General features: G+C 54.4%; 1 protein-coding gene across 1 annotated transcript in view; it reads left to right on the top strand.

Moving 5' to 3' along the window:
• Nucleotides 1–13,540, top strand: part of VSTM2L (V-set and transmembrane domain containing 2 like) — a 33,065-nt gene extending 19,525 nt beyond the window's left edge. The window contains exons 2-4 of the mRNA XM_080683438.1: nucleotides 459–628; nucleotides 2,200–2,250; nucleotides 12,135–13,540. Coding sequence (XP_080539564.1) covers nucleotides 459–628; nucleotides 2,200–2,250; nucleotides 12,135–12,410 — 497 coding nt within the window. The 3' untranslated portion in view covers nucleotides 12,411–13,540. The remainder of the gene's footprint in view (nucleotides 1–458; nucleotides 629–2,199; nucleotides 2,251–12,134) is intronic.
• The last annotated feature ends 509 nt before the right edge of the window (nucleotides 13,541–14,049 follow it).

Below are 14,049 nucleotides of genomic sequence, written 5' to 3'. Positions count from 1 at the left end.
CAAGATGGGGCTGGGTGGGAGGGCCGACGGAGGCAACATTCCTGGGTGACCACTACACTGAGCACTGGGGTTGGGAATAACCCGGGAGGGGACTGGGGTGCAGGCACCTGGAGAAATCTGGAAGAATTGATGAGACGGGCAGCTTCCTTCCTGGCCTCCTGGCCTCCTTGCTCACACCTTGCAACCCAGCCTCCTCTGACCCATTGCTCCCTGCGTGAGTCTCTGGTGGAGCCGGCTCTGGGACAGAACCCGGGCTCCAGTGGGGCATTCGGGGACCAAGGCAACTCCTTCATCCCCCGTCTTGCCAGCTGCTGCTGCACACCCCTCGCTGACTTCTCCAGGGGCCCCACCCACAGGCCTGGCGGCTCCCACCTCTGCACCTCTCCCACCCACCAGCGCTGTGCCCGCAGCCCCGGTTTCCTGAGCCCCGGCTACTCCTCCCCCGTTTCTCCCCACAGCCCTGTTCACAGAGACGCCCCACGACATGACGGCGCGGACGGGCGAGGACGTGGAGATGGCCTGCTCCTTCCGCGGCAGCGGCTCCCCCTCCTACTCGCTGGAGATCCAGTGGTGGTACGTGCGGAGCCACAGGGACTGGACCGACAAGCAGGCGTGGGCCTCGAATCAGGTACTCCACCCAGAAATGGCCCCGGGTGGGGTGTCTCTGCCCCTCATCTCTTCCGAGGGGTCTGGGCTCCCACTCTGTCCCTGCAGCACCCACCTCTCTCCCCTCCCCCCGCCCCACTTCTTCCTGAAATGGAGGCTTGTTTTCCGGCAGGAGGCAGAGCTGTCCTGAGCACTTGGGATGGGCACCACCAGAGAGCCCTCCATAGAGCACAGAGTGCAGCCACGGCAGCTACACTTCCGTGTACAGGTGGGGAAACTGAGGCAGAGGCCCAGAAGCTGGCTCCAGGTGATCTGACTCACCTCCCGCCACTTCTCCGAGCTGCATGGACAGCTGTGTTGGAAAGGCCCCCGCGAACACGGCAGACACTATTGCCGAGTTCACGAGCTCCAGGCATGCCCCCTTCCACACACATGCAGGCACACCCCGGCGGCCGGCCTCTGTGCATGCACTTGCCTCCACGCACCGACACGTTCATATGTGCCCGCCACGGGACCAGATGCTGTTGATGTCCCTGCCCACACACCCGGGCATACACCACCCCCTGCCACCAGCCCCACTGCCAACAGCAAACCCTGTTACTCTATCTGAGGGTTTTCTGTGGACAACAGAGCCTGCTGGTCAGCGAGGCCGGCTGGAGGAGCACTCCGTCACGAGCACAGGAGTTGGAGGATAGTCCCCCAGCGCCCTCGCCCCTCAGCTGGCATAAATGAAGAGGTCTGTGCTCTCTCCCTGAGGTGCCCAGTGGGAGTAAGTTCCAGTTGCCCACGGTGGGTACTGGCTTGATGATGCACCCATTACTGACTTCCTCCCTTTCTTGTCCCCCTCACTCACTCCCCTACTGATGTTTCCTGGGATCCCCTCCTGATAAACTACTTGCACTCAAGTCTTTGTCTTGGGGCTGCATCTGGGGGAACCCAAGCTGAAACTCTTTTATTCTCACACTTGTATATATGCAAATAATATGCAAACACACCCTCTCTGCCCACCCACTCGCGTACATTCACACACCTCCCTGTGCACACATGGCGTTGGTCACACATTCTTGCAGGTTCAGGAGAGAGCCTCTCACATAGTCACAAATGCGTATTAAGCTCTGTCCTGCTCCTGGGAGTGTCGACTCCCCGCCACACTGGCTTAGAGGATCCAGTGCTCAGAGATAGCCCTGAGGCCGAGGTGCTGGTCTTTGCAGCTGGGTCCCTCCGGGCCAGCTTGCAGGGAACAGCTTGTGGGCAGGGCTCCGACAGTGTCTGCTGCAGACACTCACTCATGTGTGTGACACACCTGAAAATACAACCCATGCACAGACACAGACACAGGTGTACAGACAGGCACACCGCGCAGACTCACGTTCTGCCTTCACACGCACCCACCCCATTTACCCCCAGATACAGCCTGTTTTACCCTGACTCACTTCCACTCCCTGAGTGGACACAGAGCTGAGGGGCCCCCAGCGCTGGATCCCAGGGTCCCCAGAGTTCACCTGCTGCTAGAATCTTAGCTGTTGTCCGAACCCCCACCCAGTGGTGCTAATGGCTTCTCTCTGCTTTCTCCGCCCCTCCTGCTCCCAACAGCTAAAAGCATCTCAGCAGGAAGACGCAGGGAAGGACGCGACCAAAATAAGTGTGAGTTCTATAATGACTTCTCGCACGGGCTCTAATGGAGGACACAGCTGTAATTTTAAAAAAAATTTGGTCCAGTACTGCAGGGAGCTTGGGCAAGAGGACGGAGGAGAAGAAAAACAGAGGGGGTGGGGGTGGGGAGGGATGGCTCTGATCTGTTTTTTAAAAGCTGGAGATTTTTCAAGTTCATTGAATGACAGGCACAAAAAATGACAGGGGAAGAGAAGACGCATTCTCTCTTGTCGGGAACCAAGGCTGTGTGCGTCCCTGATGCTTCATGTCTGTCTCAGCAGCATTTTTTATTTGGGGAACCAACAGGGCCTAATGAGACTGAGCTGGCTTTTTTCGGCCCATCACGACTGACAGCCGCAACCTCTCACGGTCACTTGGGTCCCCTGGCTCCTGGGGTGAGGCGGGTGGGGGAGCTGTGCCGAAGGATTTGAGGACTGGCTAGGCCTTTTATGCATTGACTCATTTTTTCATGGCTACACCTCCATAGGAAAGGACAAGCACTCACCCATTTTGCAGGTGGGGCAACTGAGGCCTAGAGACTTGCTAGAGGGTATGGTGTGGCTGAGCTGACTCCAGTTCTTTGTCTATAGGCTGTGCTGGAGCCCAAGGAGGTGGGGACCCAGAGTGAGTGACTGTTTTTGTGGTAGAGGGGCACTCAAAGAGGGGCCCAGGAGAGGCAGGCAGAATTGAGAAAGGAGGCGAAAGGGACTGAGCAGAAGGGACAGCCTGGGGATCCATGTGGCCATGAGACCAGGCTGGGATTGCGCGTGGGCAGGAGGTCATCCTGGCAGGAAGCCAGAGGCCCACACCAACACACTCGGAAAATGCAGGTGCTCAGGGATATGGGTGTGTACGCGTGGGGAGTGGCCTCCAAGTTCGTTCTTCTGCTGCTTCTTCCACAACTTTTCAAGGACTTGGGGAGCTCGGGACCCCAAAGGTGACTAGACACAGATGCACCGAGGAGCCACAGCAGAAGCCACAGTGTTGAGCAGGCACTGGGAGGGATGGGGTGGCAGAGAAGAGGCAGGAGGCCTGGGAGGGGGCTCCCGCAGCTCCTCAGACAAAAGGTGGGCAGGTGAGGGGGAGGAGAGGGCCGTAAAAGCATCACTTGTGCTGTTTGCTGCAGGGCCTTTCAGAGTTGGGGTCTAGAAATTTGAGCCATTTCCAGTTTAGGGTGGATGCTGGTCCCCCCCTCTCCACCCCCGGCCCCTCACCCTCACCCTCTCTGCCAAGGGCACATCCATATGTGATGTCTCGTTTCTTGCTCAAACACCACCTGATAAGTCCAGGCAGGTAGATCTCTGTATATTTATACATCCCCCCCCCCCGACCCGCTTATCGCAACTCTCTCTTCTATGATTTTGTTTGGGGTTTAAGGAGCATCTCAGGCAAAGGAGAGAATAATCTAATTGATTTTAGAGGATTAGAATTAGAGGCTGCTGGCCCCACGTGAGGAGAATGTGAAGATGCTAATTAGATAATAAAATAAACGTGCTCAGAGTGAGTGTGCAACCACTCTCCCCCACCTTGGCCCCTGATTTCCTACACCAGCTGGGGCTCTCGGGGTCTGGTTGGGGTCTCACAGACTGCTCCTTCTGCAGACAGCGTCACACAGGTGACTGCTCTTAAATACGTGGACATTTAGTTGGCGGCACCATCAGTAGATGCCCAACCTGGTTTCCTGCAGTCTAGAAGCTCAGACTTTCCCTGTCGCCTTCGAGGCTCTGGCTCCCTGCTCACCCTCTGGGCTGTCTTGTCTGGCTTGACCTGGCTCCCCTGCCCCTCCCAACCCTGCTGCCTCTGCCTTCTCACCGGACAGTCCCTGTCTGTTCCTCTCTCTTCCTTTAGCGCTAAAGTCAGGAAGCCTCCCTTGACCCTGTGACTCAGCGGGCACCTTCCTTTCCCCTGCTGGCTGCATTTCCTTTTGTAATTATGCATCCCTGTGACTCCCCCTGCAGACAGTAGGGCTGAACTGTGCCTGCCTGATTCACTGTTTCAGTTCCAGAGCCTAGCACAGTGCCTGGCCGGTGTGGCTCGGTTGGGCATCATCCTGTGCGTTGAAAGGTTGCTGGTTTGATTTCCTGTCAGGGCACATGCCAAGGTTTTTGGGCTTCATCCCAGTAGGGGGCGTGCAGGAGGCACTAATCGATGTTACACTCTCACATTGATGTTTCTCTCTCTCTCTCCCTCTCCCTCTCCCTTCTTATCTCTTTCAAAATCCATAAACTGTTCTTTAAAAAAATTACCAAATGACTGTTACACATACATACACACCCTCAGGCCAATGGGGGCATAAACCCAGACAGATTTTGACACATGGACACACCAACGTGACATGCATCCCATGCCAGGACATGTATGTGTACAGGTGATGTGAAGGAGGGAAGGACTCGTGCAGGGCTTCACTCCTTCACGTCCAGCAGAACCCAGGTGCTGTTCCGGCCCAACAGTTCCATGTCTTCTAAAAATCCCAATTTTAGTGGAATATCTCCTGATTTTTTTTTTGTTGTTGTTAATCTTCACCTGAGGATATTTTTTCCATTGATTTTCAGAGAGAGTGGAAGGGAGGGAGTCTGGGGGGGCGGGCGCGCGCGTGCGAGAGAGAGAGAGAGAGAGAGAGAGAGAGAGAGAGAGAGAGAAACATTGATGTGAGAGAGACATCATTGGTTGCCCCCTGCAGGTGCCCCAACTGGGGCTAGGGATTGAACCTGAAACCCAGGTATGTGTCCTTGACTGGGAATTGAACCCAAGACCCTTTGGTCCACAGGCCAACACTCTAACCACAGAGTCAAACCGGCCATGACAGTATCTCCTGATTTTTAACTGTTGGGACCTAATTTGATTTTTGGAAACACCATGGGAGCCAAACAATGCAGTCTACCAGCTGGGTAGCATTGGGGTTCTGAAGGAGGACGTACAGTTAGCTTCCGGGGCCTTGATGGTGCTCAGGGACCTGTGGGGACCGCATGGTAACCCTCGGGGGGTGCAGAGGGGCTGTGCTGAGCGGGGGTGGGGGGGGGTGGTGCGGATTGTGAGGACACACTGGGACCAGCACTGAGGTCCCGGGAGCCGAGTCCTGACTCCAGCTCTGCCATCTCCCTGCACCTCCCTTTCCCCATCACTGATGTCCGACACCTATATGCAAACACTTTGGAAACTGTAAAGTCCTATGTATATGGCTGTGTGAATGACTGTGGTTACTAGAGTGGAAACAACATGAATCTGTAAATCACAGATTCCTATTCCCAGCACACGGGGCAGGGGGGTGGGGCGGTGGCGGTTGGAGCAGTGAAAGAGGCCCAGCTTTTCTGCAGGAAATCAGAGGGGAACCACAGGATCGCTTATGTGGGTGGGAGGACAGACACCTGGGATAAGATAGTAATAATAATAATAATGCAGTTACCATTCACTGAGTGCTTAGCATGTCAGGAGCCGTGCTGAGTGCTTTACATGAATGATCTCATTTAGCTAGGGGCCTGGGAAAGGGCCTCTGGCCTTAAAAACATCTCCCTGGGTGGTTTGTCACCATCGGAGTCTCATTCCTGTGGTTCAGGCAAATTCTCCTGCTTATCAGCCATTTTTAAGTTCTGGGAGTTTTTCTTTTGATCTAATTGAAGTTCTTTGTTTTATACTTTAGGTTAATTTCCCCTTAACCAGTTTTGCAAGTAGAGATGGTTCCCAACTTCCTAATTTTGAGATGAGGTGAAGTTCTCCACACACAACTTTGTTCCCAGTAGGCCCAGCTGCCTTCATCACCGGTAGCTCCTCCTCCCGCCTAACTGAAGTTGCTTGTGCTGTAGACTCAGTTCATGTCACCTGCTTCCGTCTGACAGAGCCATGGGAAGCTCAGGTCCCATGTACATGTGGCTTAGTGCTCTGGCCCACTCATCCTAACCTGCTACCCCCCCAGCCAAACCCCCAAAGCCAGGAACAGCCCAAGAGGTCTCAGGAAGCACTCTGCAGCCCCACCGAGAATCTCCGTAACTGGTTCGTTAAGAGGCAGCTGTATTTGTCAGATCAACCAAGTGGCCTGCAGGTCAAGCCCCTCCTGTCCTGCCTGGCTGCCCCCCACGTGTGGTGCACCTGTGGGTGCCGCACGGATGGGGTTGGGGGTGGGGGCCGGGAGCAGTCCACGAAGTCTGCATTATCAGGCCAAGGGTGGGTCAGGGTGCCCTGTGACTTCATTTTCTGCTGTAGACATTTCCATCTTTTCTTGAAATTCCTGCAGTACCTCGCAGCACACGTAGGCATTAAGTCCTGCAGTCTGCAAGGAAGGCGAGGCGAGGCGAGACTCATGTGGAGGCAAAAATCACTCCATCTGTTACCGGGGAAGTTGAGGTATCCCTTTCCCCCCTGAGTGCTGGGGTGGAGTCCTTAGGATATCTCCAGAAAAAGAATTTTCTGAGACGCACACGGGAGGATGAGTTATTTTTATTCATGTGAAATTACACCCCTGGGTTTCCAAAGCCCCATTTCCCTTAGCCCAGTCATAGAGGAAGTGCAGCGGGGGCTTCGGGAGAGCTAGAAGCAAAGCCAGTGTCCAGAGTTTCCGTTCCATGTTGCCGCCGGGTCCAGTCCAGCGTCAGGCTAGTTACGGTCCATTCGTCCATTGTGTGTGGGGTCCACATGGCTGTGGGCCACACGGGAGAATGCCAGGAAGCATGTGTTTAGGGGAATAAATATCTCGAATTTCACACCCTTGCAGTGGCCATGCCCATTCTGGCTAATGACCTGTCCCCACGTGTGACTGACAGACAAGTACATTCCTGATGTCACCCCCACTTTACTGGGCATGCATCTACCTTCCCTTTCCCTTCCCCTGGGGAGGGTAAAGTTGTAGCTTCCTGGTGAAGCTGCCCAGTGACATGCCTATAATAGTTGGCCTTCCCTTTGCTCCTTTCCTGTTATAATAACTAGGCTAATTACAACAGTATCACATCCATCCTGGGAATCCCTTGAAACATCCGGAGAGCAGCCAGGCTGCAGTTGAGGGCCCTGAAGATGCCTCTGTGAAGGCCATGGTCACACACACCCAAGCCTCAGGGTGCTCCCAGTCAGTGTGGGAGATGGATGTTAACCCAGTAATCACATGATGAAAAAGCAAGTGACAGTTGTGATCATCACAGTGAGGAGAGCTACATGGGAGTCTGAGCCAGTAACAGGACCTGACCTAGACTGGGGGGCCTGGAGGGCTTCCTGGAGGAGGTGCTATTTGAGATGAGCACTGAAGTATAGAGGACTTGACCAGCAGAAAAGGGAACTTCTCTGGCTGTGTGTGTTGGAGGAACGATTGGAGGCTGGTGTGGCTGAGGAGAGGCAGGGATGAGACCCCAAAGTGTTCCCCCTCCTGACAGTCACTTCAGGGAGCAATAGAAGGAAGGATTCTAAGTTGGGGGCATTTTAAAAAGATCTGTCTGGCTGTCATGGGAGAACAGGTTGGAAGAGGCCAGAGTGGCTCCACAGGGACCCAGGAGGAGGCTGGGGTGATGACCCAGATGAGACAAGCTGGAACCTTGCTCTGGCCAGTGCACGAGGATCTGGATCCCGGAGGGAAGGAGAGGGACCCAATGATGTTCAGAGGAGAGATCAATGGGATTTGGAGATGGACTGTGCCTGAGTGTGGAAGCAGCGTTGGGAATGATGACTTGGGAGGGTCAGACTACAGTGGGTGAGGCTTTCTCGGGCCCAGATTTGGGGAGACCCTGAGTTGGGTTCTGAACATGCCGGCAGGCTGGTGGAGTGGCTGGGTGTTGCTGATGGAGGCACGGGAGTGGCAGAGCTCTGAGCAGGAGCTGGCCTGGGAAGGGACCATCTGACCCCTGTTCCCCACCCCAGCACCTCCTGGGGCTACCATATGTAGGAAAGGTCTGGCACCCGGGACCCAAATTGACGGTGCTCAGGAGAAAATACCAGCCTATCTGCCGGATGGCCCAGGGGCCCTGCCGTGCCTGGAAAGGCCTGGGCCACAGGCGAGCAGGGAAGAAGCTGAGCCTGGTTATGGTGTGGACTTGCCTTGTTTCTTTCAGCATAATTAGGTGCTTAATTGCACCACTAGGGCCTGTCGATGCCTGTGCTGCAGTGATTATGATTTACAGCCAGGCGGCCATGTGAGGGTCTCTTCTTCTGGCCTCTTCAGTCTCATTGGACGTCTGGACCGTAGGATTTTCTGCCCAATTTGTGAATGATGAGATTCAACAGGCTGCTTCTGCCACCCCCAGGAAGCAGGGCAGGATGATGGGGTCCCTCACAGGCTGTCTCTGAGAAGGCTGGGCCCCCCTAAAGCATAGAGGGTTGGGGGCCTGGGGAATGAGGTGGGGCAGGGGGTGGAAAGACAGACCTGAGGTTCCCTGGTCCTGGGAGGCTCCCCAGAGCTGTGTTTAAGGCCTGGTTTCTCTCATCAGCTGGGGCCTTGGGCCAAGCACTTCACCTCTCTGAGCCTCAGTTTCCTGACTCAAACAATGGGTATTTTGGGTATTTCAGAAGTGCCTGCATCACGGAGTTATCTCGAGGTTTAGATAAGATGTGTGAAGCCTTAGCACATCATCTCACAGTGACCACACACTCCACAAACACTAGCTACCGGCACCACGATCACTGTTACTGTTCTCAGTATTTGCCTTCTCCCGGCGGCACTTGGCACAGATCACTGGGGCTGGGAGGGAGCAGTGTGTATGTGTCCTCTGTCCTATTAGACACCAGCGTACTGTGGTGCTGGATTACAGGAGTGAGGTCTGGATCCTCCAGGTGACCGTGAGCCCATGCGGGCATTGCTCAGAGGGGGAGCTTGATAAATGGGAGTCAAATGAATGGATGATCTAGCCCAAGAAAACCAGGGCCAGGGTGCCTTCACTGTCAGGATCAGAGCCCAGCCTCCAGCACCCCTACGTGTGCTCCGTTCCCCTCCTCCTCTGGGGCGGGGGAGGAGGGGCTGGGGAAGAGCTTCTGAAAGCCACATGTGTTTGCTGGCAGAGGGGTGACAGGGCGGGAGGGAGCTGGGGGAGGAGAGAGCCCGTCCAAGCCTTAGCGCCCCGGATGAGTGAGGGTGGGCTGAGGGGTGGGCCACGCTCCATGTTCCCTCCCTAGGAGCGGCTGCTCCCAGCGCTTAGCATTATTACTCCATTAGCGCCTTGTAGGGTTGACAAATGAAGGATAATTAATATCCGTGAGGGAAACAGATGTTGAGGTAATTCATTTCCCGCTGCGCATTTGCAACAGCATCCCCTCACTCCCCGAGAGCATGGCAGGGCCAGAGGACCTCTGCCTGCCCTTGGCCAGAGGTGATGGAATCAGCAGGGCTGACAGCCTCCAGCTGGGCCCAGCCTGGCACTGGGAAGGGGCGCCTGGCCCCCACACCCAGAGGGCTGCTGGAAGGTTTCCTACAGCGTGCTGTTGGGAAGTTCTGTCTGTGGCCCATGGCCCACCTTGTGCCTCCTGCTGTGCCACAGCCCATGTTTTCCCGCTTCCTGGGGATGATGGCCAGCCATAGTGCTCAGAATCAGGGAGGATGGGCAGGCTCCCTGCTGTTGCCCACCTGCCCTCTTCCCTTCTGGAGCCTGGGAAGCACCCCCCTCACCATGGCCCTGCCAGCTCCTGGTGACCCTGTGTGGGCCTGTCATGCCATTTTGAGGAATAGAATGCATGGAGTCAGGCCTGGGTTCAGCTCCTAGCTCTGCCACTCACTGATTCAGTGCCCATGGGAGAGTCACTCCTTCTGGAGCCTTAGCCTTACTATCTGTAAAGTGGGTAGAATTGTGTGTATGTGACCTCAAGTTAGCAAGCCTGGTACCACTTCATTTGGAGAAAGAAGGAACTATAGTGAGTCCATTCATCCAACAATTTATTATTAATTATTATTATTATTATTTACAGGGTACCAGGCCCTGTGATGGTCACTAAGATGAACAAAACAGATATTCCTGTCTTCATGGAATTTATAGTTTAGCCAGAGAGAAAAACAAAAATCAAATCAACAGACAAATCAATTAAATGGTTCTCAAATTGCAATGACTGCTATGAAGGAAACAAAAAGAGTTGTGATGGAAGGCTTCTTGGAGGAGGTGATGTTCGGGAGTGAATGGGAGTCAAGTAGGTGAAGAGAGATGGGGCAGAGCACCCAGGTAGGGAAACCAGCCTATGCAAAGGCCCTGGGGTCAGAAAGAGCTTCACATTTGGGAGGAGATGAGAAAGGATCAGGGAGGCCAGAGAAGACTAGTGAGATGATTGGAAGTTACATGTGTGAGTGCCCAGCATAGTCTCTGAAACACGTCTGCAGAGTGAATGAACCCCGTCAGAGACTGTCCTCCTTCTCATCCTGGCCTCCTCACTGTGGGTGATCAGCAGAGGCTTCCCCCTCCAGGAGTTGGGGCCTGGCGAGAACAGACCGGCTGAGGGGCCAGGGCCCTAGGTCTGGAGCCTATGCAGCCCCACCTGAGCCTGGAGAGCCTGTATGTGAGAGGTGGTGAGATCACTGGGAAGGGGGTCACCAGCTGGCAGCTGCAAACTGATCTCCAGTGTTCTGTCTAGGTGGGGTGGGGGCTGTAGGAGGTGGGGCAGGGAAGGGTCTAAGTAATAAGGGGCAAGGAAGGATGAAAGCCCCACTCACCATTACCCTCCTCTCCACCGGCCCAACTCCCCCCTCCCTTTTTCTAACTTTCTAAATTTTGAATTATAGACTCACAGGAAGTTGCAAAAACAGTCTCTTGTATCCTTCACCTAGCTTTCCATGATGGAATACTACACAGCAATGAAAAAGAACAAACATAGACAGACAACAACATGGAGAATCTCGCTGATACTATGTTGTGTGAAAGAAGCTGCACACGAAAGAGTTCAAGAACAGGCTGACCTGAACTATAGTGATAGGAGTCAGAGTAGTTAACCCCATGGGGGGAACATTGGTGAGGAAGGGCCACAAGGGTGCGCTCTAGGGTTATAAATGGTCCTGCCTTGCTCTGGTTGGTGGTTGCACAAGGAAACACTTGTGCGTACTTTAAAAATTTTATCATGTGTACACTTTGCTGTATATAAGTTAAAATTCAATTTTAAAATAAAATTTAAAATCCCAATCAAAGGCATAAACAAAAAGCCAAATATCACAGGCACTCGTTCTGTTCACCCCAACAGAAATGAACAATTATTGAAATGCTGATACATTTGTGGTCAGCCTGTATTTTTTTAAACTATATTTTTATTGCTTTCAGAGAGGAAAGGAAAAGAAAGGGAGAAAGAGATAGAAACATCAATGGTGAGAGAAAATCATCGAGCGGGTTGAGCCTGCAACCTGGGCCTATACCCTGACCTGGAATTGAACCATGGCCTCCTGGTTCATAGGTCGATGCTCAAACACTGGGCCACGTAGGCCAGGCTGTATTTGTTGTTTGTTTGTTTGTTTGTTTAAGAAATAAGACATTTTGGACTAAGCTAAGAACTCACTTTGCAGTCCACCCCAGGTCCACAGCCCTCCCCTGGGCTGCATCCTCAAGGCAGCCCCTGCTATGAGGCCAGTGTTTCTTGCTGCGTATTTTAAACTTGTACACACACAAGTCTCCAAAACCAGAATACAGCGTTTTTATGTGTTTATGTACAGAAATGGTAGGAGTTTTGCAATGAGATCTCACTTCCTGCGTGTCACCGAGCTGTGACATGCCTGGCTCTAGGGTATTCCTTTTAACTGTTGTGCTCTGTTCCATGTAATGAACTGACTTCTGCTTATGTGTCTGTTCTGTGGGAAGACATTTAAGTTGCTTCTATTTTTTGCTATTGAACTCCCTGTGCCCTGGTGCGAGTGTCTCTGGGGCCCCACCCTAGCAGTGGTTCTGACACTCTTGCCTTCCCGCTGCCCCAAAGCCAGGTCACGGTCTCTCTGTCGCCCCCAGGTGGTCAAAGTGGTGGGCAGTAACATCTCCCACAAGCTGCGCCTATCCCGGGTGAAGGCCACAGACGAAGGCACCTACGAGTGCCGGGTCATCGATTTCAGCGACGGCAAGGCCCGGCACCACAAGGTCAAGGCCTACCTGCGGGTGCAGCCCGGGGAGAACTCGGTCCTGCATCTGCCCGAAGCCCCGCCCGCCGCGCCCGCCCCGCCTCCCCCCAAGCCGGGCAAGGAGCTGCGGAAGCGGTCTGTGGACCAGGAGGCCTGCAGCCTAGACTGACGCTACCCCGCCACGTGCCCGCCCGCGCCCCTCGGCTGTACAGAGTGCATGAGGAGCTGCTGGACCGTGGGGACGGGACTGCCTGGTCCAGCCGCCTCCCCATCCCTGAGACCTGTGGCCACCACGTAGGCCCTCCGACCACCACCCCTTTGCTCAGCATGTAAGCCCCACTCAGCCCTTCCTTTTCAGATCCGTATGGTGACCTGACCTGGCTCGGAGGAGGTAGCCCTGGGCACCAAGGGGACAACTACTCCAAACATGGGGGCGGGACACCATGCTGGGGCAGGCTGCCCCCTTTGGCCACCAGCTTCAGTGGAGTCCAGTGTTTCGCTTTGCTTGCTTGTCCCCAAATCCTGTCCCTAACCAGGCCTCCCAGCCTTACTCTCCCTCCTTTCCACTATCCCCCACTTGAGCCTGGGGATGTGGACAACAACCTCCCAGATTTGGACTTGAATCTCTGAGTAGAGCTAGGGCCTCTCCCCTGGGGAAGAGATGGGGCAAGAGCCCCCAGGAGAGCCTTGCCCTGGGGCTGTGGCCTGTTGGGGTCACTCATAGGGACCCTGGGAGGAAAGGGAGACACCCAACCGCCTCCTGGTGGGTCATTCATGTTCAGCCTCCTTGTACCTAAGAAACAGCTCCCTGTCCCACCCTCTAGGGAGGTGGGGGACCAACCAGGAATCTCTGCCCCTTCATGGAGAGGGCCTTCCCTCTCTGACTCCATGGCCCCATGCAGAGTTTTGCACCAGCAGGACCCCTTTGAGGGTCTTTGAGGCTCTCCCAGGAGCCCCCTCTGCCAGCTCCCAATGTCCCAGCTCTCTCTCTTAGGGTCCATGCCAAGCCCACCCAAGGGCCTGGGGCTGTTGGGACCCCAGGGACCCCAGTACCAATCCCCTCACAATTCCTGATCAGGGGGACACCCGCCCCTGGTGATGTGTAAATATTTCTATTGGGTCCAACACCCCCTCAAAACTGGCTCAAACCTCTGGCCACCCCTCAGCAGTGGCATGGGGGATGTGGGAGAGGCCAAGGGCTTTGCCCCGGGGGTGGGGTGGGGGTGGGGGGTAACCCTATATACATGATTCAATCCGTAACTACCAGCCAACCTGAATAAAGTAGTTTAAGAAAACCTCTGGCAGTGTCTTTACGGGGCATTTGTGTCTGGGAGCAGTACAGCAGGGGAGGGGGAGGGGACAGAGGGAGGGCTTCCCAGCCCACACCCACACCTCCCTCAGCATTTTCTCACTTCTGCTTTTTCCTCCCAAGCACGGAACAAGAGCTGGTAGGCGCACAGGGAGAGGGCGAAGGAAAAACAGCCTTTGTCCAGCACCAGGCACTTGAGTTATTCTTAGATTTTGAAGTAATCACAAGTAAAGAAGAGCTCATAAAACATGTTTACACTGTTTTGTGAATAAATAAATTATAAAGCAAACAATGGTGAGCCACTGCCACCCAAGTAGCACCCCAGAACAGAACCCCCGGGTCAGGCCCATGTGCCTTTCTGATCCACAGCCCCTCTCCTCAGGTAAGTAGCACCCTGACTTTTAAGGTCATCATATTAATTGTTATTTTTACAATTTCACTACCTATATGCATGCCATCTTAAGCACGATAGCTGAGTGTTGCCTATCTTTTTGAACTT

The sequence above is a fragment of the Plecotus auritus genome (assembly GCF_963455305.1).
Source record: "Plecotus auritus genome assembly, chromosome: 8".
NCBI classification, from domain to species: domain Eukaryota; kingdom Metazoa; phylum Chordata; class Mammalia; order Chiroptera; family Vespertilionidae; genus Plecotus; species Plecotus auritus.
Note: the sequence above shows the minus strand (reverse complement) of the source record. Positions and strands in the feature narration are given on the sequence as shown.